The 8178-nt window shown below is 36.4% G+C and overlaps 1 protein-coding gene across 2 annotated transcripts; it reads left to right on the top strand.

The window, feature by feature from the left end:
- The first annotated feature begins 114 nt into the window (after window positions 1–114).
- On the top strand, window positions 115–7477 carry LOC109853508. 2 transcript variants are annotated; one of them, XM_020425713.1, is made up of 11 exons: window positions 115–581; window positions 1109–1171; window positions 1548–1676; window positions 1757–1891; window positions 1971–2128; window positions 2479–2544; window positions 2935–3085; window positions 3174–3374; window positions 3433–4045; window positions 4125–4401; window positions 4473–7476. In XM_020425713.1, the coding sequence occupies exons 1-11, from the start codon at window positions 507–509 to the stop codon at window positions 4609–4611; spliced, it is 2007 nt and encodes a 668-aa protein (XP_020281302.1). In that variant the 5' UTR covers window positions 115–506; the 3' UTR covers window positions 4612–7476. The 2 variants fall into 2 exon arrangements, with proteins under 2 accessions (XP_020281302.1, XP_020281303.1); XM_020425714.1 differs by lacking the exon at window positions 2479–2544 and having other exon boundaries at window positions 4473–7477.
- The last annotated feature ends 701 nt before the right edge of the window (window positions 7478–8178 follow it).

The raw sequence follows: 8178 nt of genomic DNA, 5'->3' as shown, positions 1-8178 counted from the left end.
TCTTGTCAAATTTTTCAAACATTTTCAAGATATTCTACAACTGTTTAAAATACAGAAATAAAAATATAGTTATCAAAGTTGCAATTAAAATTGCGACATAAAACTATATTTATCTAAACATTGCATAAAGACTGCAAATATCTAAATATAACCAAATATACTTCAAATCTTCAACTCGTTGCGCATTGTAATTAAACGCGGTCTAATGGCGCAATATTTGCGATGTAAATACGATATTCGATCTTGCGACGAAATCGACATTTAATTCTGTAATCGCGTGACCTTAGATAACACTTCCAAGCTTCAAGGATTCTTGCGAAAAGAAAAACAGCGAACCAACCTCAACACGCTCCGCGGCCCCTCGCATCATGGCGACGGCCCTGTGCGCTCACTCTGGCGTGATTACTTACGCTCTGACATCCAACATGGCCACCTGATATGTAGCAGACGATACACACAGGTGTCATGAAGAGCTGTAAATAAAAATCCACCCTTTAGATTTAATTATGAGTGAACGTGTGCAGAAAGAAAGTGCCGATGATTCCGATCGTGTCGACGATGCAGTGGATCCAAGGGTGCAGGTAAGACATCGTTGGTCGGCTGCGACTCGCGATATTGACATTTCGTCGACAAAAAGGTCGCCGTTGTTATTTGTGCGCGAAATATATTCGCCTTGATATGCACGTGCTTGAACGCACAACGCTTGAACCGACAAAATTTTTCACGTGACGTTTGCACAGTCCCATTTTTGCAAATGTCTCTCTTATTTGTTCTCCCCCCACTTATTTTGCACATACACGAGTTATAAAACGTCTCCGATTCTTATTTCCCCTTCTCACCGACCCTGAAGTGTCTATTATCTGCGACAGCGCGTGCTAAATTACTCTCGTTGCCCGCTAACTTCGTTACAAGAAATTGGAACATGATCTTTTAACACGTGTATATATTGATAGCGAAAAAAAAATACATACGAATTGTTATTTGTTTAATTAAAAATCGTATGATGAAAAATAATTACATGTAATATATATAAATTTAACAATTATTAATTTATTTTATAATTAATATAATAGCACAACTACTACTATTCAATATAAGATTCTTTCAGATTGAACTTGAAAGATTGAACACAGCAACGGATGATATTAACAAATTAGAAGTTGACTTAGATGTAAGTACGCATTTTTTTATAATCAAAGATTATCTTATATTTAGATAAAAAAAACTTTCTTTCTACTTGCATTATGATATATGACTAATATCTAAGGAACACGATTGCTGGCAAGTTCTAAAGTTGATTGTGCGATTAGATTTTATTGAAATGATTGTGAGATGAGTATAAGATACACATATAAATGAATAATAATTTGAGAAGATGGTTTTAACAACAGAGTTCATGATAGTCTTACAGCTAAGGAATAATTTATATATATATAACTAGAGTCTATACTTAAGTTAGACAAAGACTTATACTCGATTTTTATAGTATTCACGTTTAGTCACATTTTTAACATATCTTTCTGTATGATATATTCTACTACTTCTAGGAAGCAAGAGCTACTTTTAGAGAATTACTGTGCGAATCAACAATCAAGATTGATGCTTTGGCTAAAAAACTTGGAACTTGTATTGAAAAGTCCAGACCATATTATGATGCTAGATTTAAAGCTAAAGAGGTGAGGAATCTAGTTTATCTAAGATGCGTAACTACTGCACATCCTGTGACTAAAAGTAACTCAAAAAACATAATGTACAGGCGTTACAAGAAACGCAGAAAGCTGCAATTAGATTTGAGAGAGCTAATAGTCAACATGCAGCAGCTAAAGAAATGGTCTACTTAGCAGAGGAAGGACTGCGGACCGAAGGCAGATGCTTTGATCACGCCTGGCAGGTAAAACTCATTGATGTCAGGATTTGTTTTTCAATGGAAAATGGTATGGTTCTATTGTATAGAATAAATCATATTACAGGAAATGTTAAATCATGCTACGTCGCGAGTTAACGAATCGGAGCACGAAAGAGCTCTCTCAGAAGCGGAGCACAGACATACAACTGCGATATATCACAAAGCGGAACACGAGGTTCAAAGATTACAGCGTGAATTGAAGCGTACTATTGCCAAATCTAGGTATGTACACTATAGATTCGCACTCTTCTTCTTCTGTTAATAGAGTTTAAGAATGTCCATTGTTTTTTTCCTGATTGTTCTGCATGTAAATTACTGTATAGTTCAATATGAATCACTTGTTCAAAAGCTAGAACCTTGTATTATACGACCAAATTAAATGTGTACTAAGACACACAACTACTGTTGTTTTTTTACACTTTATTATTTTCACATTGCCGTTAATTATTACCTATAATTGTTTTCTTCTAATAAATAACTGTCGGAGTTATTGTCAAATTAGTTTTACGTTATGTTGTTTTCTATAGACTTCATATAGTATTTATGTTTTGGTTATATGTTCATGTTGGCAGTATGGGTGCACGCCGCAGCTTGCTTCTGATAAACAGTATCGCCTACAGGCACAACTTGCTCATGTTGTAAGTAGAATAGATATTCTGTTTTATTTTTTTGTTCACATAATATACGTAATATGTTTATTCTGTATGTGCTATATTGTGAAATAGATCTTTATTTTTAAAAATTTTTATATTATCTTGATTGAAGCATGAAGACGTTTTTGGTATTTTAAAACAACTTGCTGTCTTTTTGATTGAGCTTGTTGCAATAAGTAGTATAATTTGCACACAGATTTTGTTTCTGACCAAATTGTCTTCCAAATCATTGTGCAATAAATGAGTTGAGTTATCTCGTACATGAAGTAGAATATATTATATATTAAAATATAATATCGCGAATAATAATTACAAATGTGTGTGTATATGAATTTTCATTTCATATTTAAAAATATTTGTATAATCAACACGCAGGCCTTACTATGAAATGAAAGCACACTTTAATCAAATGTTAGAAGAACAGAAGATGAAGGTTAGTACGTTGGAAAGATCGGTCAGCGAAGCAAAGACTTCGTATGCGGAAGCGTTACGAAATCTGGAGAAGATCAGTGACGAGATTCACAGGGTACAAACATACACGTATTAGTATTAATAACGTAATGTAAGTTATAAGTAAAAATTTAATTGTATTTCCACATTTCTGGTCCTAATAGACCAGAAAGTACGATGGTACGGATAATTACGACAAGCGCACGCGAGATGCGCCCGATTGCTCCACCGCAGAGACTAACACGGCGACTCCGACGGATTCAAGCGTGACTGGGTCCCCGGACAGCACGGATTACACTAGTGACGAATATCTACGCCTTCCTGAGAAACTGAGTCCGAGCGTCCCATGTCCTATGCCTACAAGAGTAAGTACACATTTCTAGTAAATGTTTTCGCTTACTGACTGAGAAATGTTTTCTGCAGATTGATAGAGATTCATCGTCGGAATATTTGGGCCTAAACAACCTGAACCTATCCACCGAACCTCGTAAATACATAAAACGAGATCGTCCACGGAGCATTGCGGCGATCGACTCGAAACATATCGTATCTCTAAATCACACGAGCTCCTCTGCGCCGGGTCTAGCGGATCTGTCAGGGATCATCTCTCCGATCGAGAAGAAGGTGAAAATTCAGACGCCTGTGAGCGAGAACAAGAATAACAACGCTACGACGACTCAAAACGGAGAAGAATGGACAGAAATTAGTTTGAATAATTCGCCAGACGAAATTTATTATAACAATGACGTGTATTCTGACGAAGATGATCAGATTCCTTACAAGCCGCTACCGACGGACTTGAGTCCGGAGGCCGCTCAAACGATCGGCGCGACTATCGAGCTGTCGCGGAAGAGATTAGTGGCCCAAAAGTCTTTACCCGCAATGTCAAAAGTAAACGAAGTTAGTTTAAGTGAGGAGAAGAAGGCTGAGGTTACAAGAAGCCCGTCAGTAAAAAGTAGAGGCAAGCTCGACGGTAGCTTAGCTAACTGGATAACAAGAAGTTCAGTCGCCGGCGAGACCAGTGTTGGCAGTTCTAGTAAGCGTATATACACTTTCACGAAAAACTGTGTATATCTTTTGAATAGTATGGATAATATAAACGTGTTATCTTTCAGCGAATTCAAGCAGAAGACAATCTCTCGACATGTTGTGGAGCGGCGGTACGGGAGAACGCGTCAAGGAATTACTTAATCACGGTATGATGATGCTAAACATATCTAGCCTGACGGAACGACGTTCCAGCGAACCAAAGACAGCGGAGAGAGACAAGGACAAGTCTGAAAAGTCTGAGAAATTGGAGGTCAAAGGCAAAAAAGTTCCTAGCCCGTTGGAGAAAACAATGACCTATCTTAACGCCGACGAGGAGACGTCAGACAGCGAAAGTTTAGCCAGGTAAGGTTTCTCACTCATATTTTTTGTTTATTTTGTCGATTTGCTTTTTATTAACGAACTTGTGATCACAGCGTGGAGATGTTGACGGAAGATCAGATTACTTCGCTCATGATGGAGCCAGACATGAACCAAGTATGCCAAGAGATTCTGGGAACTCCTTTGGTCGAGGTGTGTCCGCTGCTACAGCAATTGCAGCAGCAGCAACAATAGCAGCCTTATCGCAAAGGAACTTGCGCGACCGTGTGGCGAAGATTCAACAATAGAAAGTGTGTTCAAGATTCTTACAAAATGGTAATATAATTAAGGCACTTTTAACATTTCGGTTAGTACAAGGCGCATTATACATTGCGTTTATATCTGTGGTTGTATAATTTTATAAATTTTTTTTATCAAATATGTGATATAGGACAAAGCTGCAGAGAGATAGTATTTTTTGGGACAATTGTTAATAGATCGGTTTTAAAAATTGGTTGTACAAGTATTTATCATGGGTTTTTTTTATATATACATACTTGACAGATTAATATAATTAATATTTATATATTTGGACGATAGTAATATATTAATTGGTTGTGTGGCTTTATAGTCAATTTCGAACTTACACTAAAAGTGTCTTGTTAGCTCTTTGGATATTAAGAAGCCTAACAACGTCTTTTGTGAATTTACCTACGCTTACCAGGGATCGTTGCTTGGAGAACATTTCGAACTTATTCTATAACAATCTTTCTAATATTTAGCTCTGTAAAGTTATCATTCGGCTGAACAAGCAATATGTAGTATAATTCTTCTCTTAGAAGATTTTGTAGGTCAGTCTAGATGCTCACACAAATTTATTCCGAGTCGCATCAAGTATTTTTTGCTTGTCTTTACACGTTTATCACATTGAAGCTTCTCAGAACGTCTTAACGGATAAAACTATCACTTTGTCACACAGAGAAAGATATCAAATTTTTGCTAAATTATATGTGATAAACCGGCCGATATTAAATTGCGTTCAGCGTGAGATATTTGAATGTAACTGGTTACGATAAAACACTTCCTCTCTCTCTATCTCTCTCTCCCCCTCTCTCTCGCGCGCGAGCGCCACAATTGTGATTGTTCGGTCTTAAGATCACGCAAAGCGTGAAGCGTACAACAGAAAATCCTATAGAAAGTTACAAGATGCCAATTACGACTTCAACAGAGTCGGATGATCTAAAACGCGAATTGTATGAACTGTACATATAAGCGTAGCGTTATACAATTCTAAACGTACACATAAATCTGTGTGTGCAAAACGTACTGTTAACGACTGAATGTGACGTTGACGTCAAAACTGCTTTGCAAATTGTTTTGAATTTCCTTATTTTGTCAAACAAAAAAAAAAAAACAAAAAAACAAAAAAAACACGAAGGCAGACTTTACAAACATACCGATTGATGACAGAATGTTTTGAATACAGACCGAGAGTTTCGCATCTTCGATGGTAATCATGTTATCTCATTGTACGAAGCTTTACAATATTATATAGTGAGAAAATAGTGTTTTACCCGCCAAGTTTAGCAAAAATATTTTTCAATACTTTTTTGCTCCGACGCGGATTAGAGACGGTGTGTGATTAACTAAGTACCTCATGGATGTCGATCGTGTGTGCGATAAAAGAAGTGAGGAGTGTAGAGAAATTTATCATAAGCAGGATAATCTGAACAGTCCAATGATCAATCGTGATAATAGTAGGGAAGTCAGAGGCGAGAATATGTACTCAAACGACTTCAAGCACTCGGGACAAAGTAAACACAGTTAAGTACTAGCTCTATCACTTTTATTGCAATGTATTGTGATATAGCTCTTAGTTCTTAGATTTTAGACTATTCAGTTGGATTGTCCAATTGTTGAATAAAACCAGATAGTAATGCGAAAGATGTATGCAATACGCTATTTATAAAAAGTAATATATATATAATATAATATATGTATAAAAATTATAATTTCTATTTATCACAAAATTATATAAGTAATGTATGTCAAGAAATCTTATTTATTTTCAACATAATTTTCTGTATGTCTCGATGATCAATTTATGTTTTTTTACACATCGTTTATCAATTATTAGAAGAATGGTGGCAGTTTCTTAATACAGATTATTTTTTAACGATTCAAAATATTATATCAAAATATCGAAAAAAAATTGTCTATGTTACGTTAAGTGTGGAATAAAGATTGATCAGAAATGCGACATAAATATTAGCTTTAGAATCATGTGAAACGACTATGTGTATACAGAATTCATTATTTTTTTGTCATCCTTCTGTAATACAATCTACCATAAGATGTTTTTTTTCGTACTCTGTATTCGACGAAAAATGTGAGACACGAGCACGGATCTGAAGTATTTAAAAAAAAAAAAACGCGACAAGGCATGTAATTTGTTGGTTTTAATTATATTACTGCTCAAGAACACTGTAAAACAAAAAAAAAGAAAGAAACTAAAACACGACGATATTCTGTCGAAACGATCGGACTTTGTAAATTTTTAATGAATTATTTTTCATGAACCACATTCGGTCGCATTCTTATATTAGATTTGTTCTTTTCCTCTAAAGCTTAGAAATGTTGGAAAAACAAGGGTAAACCTTCTCGAGCCAATTCTAGCTGCGCTAGCGTAATGCAGAGAAAAAGAACAGATTCTCAAGTACCATCTCTCTGTGCGCGAATCTCACTTTCTGCTGCAGCAAAACTTCCATTTGCAATTAATGACAAAACCGTGCGTACTATTGGAGCGTGAAAAATTATTCGAAATTTTACACATAATCATAGCGTTTATCACGTTACTCCCGTGGTGTGCGTTTAAGAAATATTTTTTCGTCTTGTGTGTATGTCGGGTATAGTAACGATGATTATAGATAGAGCGAGAGCATAACAATATACATATATAGCGATAACAAAATTATTGTACATACTTAATATTGTGTAAATGTGAATGTATCTATGTATATATCATTATATATCCTCACATACGCATTAAACTATAAAACATTACAAAAGTGTACGTTTCATGTAACGGCAAAATACGAACACATGCAAAATTGAAATTTTATGTCTCGAGAAGAAAGACCCAAATCACTTCAAATACGTACGATTCTCTCAACCTTATCGCCGTCGTGCTTCCGTAAAATTAAATAAATACTAACACAGGTTTTCGGAATATTATTATATGTATACAAGTCTTGACTCACCTTGTTGATTCAAATTCAAACTCTCCAACCATTGAAAGTAGCGAGTGAGACGCCCAGAAAGAAAAATTCATCGAGAGAATACTATTGACACTAGAATACATCATCACAAAATATCGCAAATATACGCGTCAATCAAACCGCAAAGTTCTTTAGATACGTTTGTTCGAGAAATAAAACAAAATCGCGACTCGCGAACGACGCAAACAACAACGAGCACAGATTCAAACGTTCTTTTTACCGGACGTATGAATAGATAGTTGCTATAATGTCCGCAAGCGGCGTTGCAATTGCGGCGCGACGAACTGACGGCGAAGTTAGGCGAGCGCTGATCGCGAAACGAAAATGGCGTCGCGTGCACGGTTCCGATGATCTCGTTTCGTCTTGTTTGCGTTCGGTAGTTTATAATTTACGGCGTGTGGCGGTACGACAACGACAGACACTGGTGACGACGCTAATCCACGCGCCCGATATATAATAATCGCGACTCGGGAGTCACTCGCACACGGAAAGAACGATTTTCTTGTGGCAGTCGCGCCGCACGTACGGACGTTACGAGACGAGC

Source organism: Pseudomyrmex gracilis, unplaced genomic scaffold (assembly GCF_002006095.1).
Source record: "Pseudomyrmex gracilis isolate BER0280 unplaced genomic scaffold, ASM200609v1 scaffold_50, whole genome shotgun sequence".
NCBI lineage: Eukaryota > Metazoa > Arthropoda > Insecta > Hymenoptera > Formicidae > Pseudomyrmex > Pseudomyrmex gracilis.
The sequence above is the reverse complement of the archived record's forward strand: the minus strand, read 5'-3'. Positions and strand labels throughout refer to the sequence as shown.

Coding starts and splice junctions, on each gene's coding strand:
- LOC109853508 (XM_020425713.1), top strand. CDS start 507: ATGAGTGAACGTGTGCAGAAAGAAAGTGCCGATGATTCCGATCGTGTC. Junction 1,172..1,547: donor AATTAGAAGTTGACTTAGAT/GTAAGTACGCAT, acceptor TACTACTTCTAG/GAAGCAAGAGCTACTTTTAG. Junction 2,545..2,934: donor AGGCACAACTTGCTCATGTT/GTAAGTAGAATA, acceptor ATCAACACGCAG/GCCTTACTATGAAATGAAAG.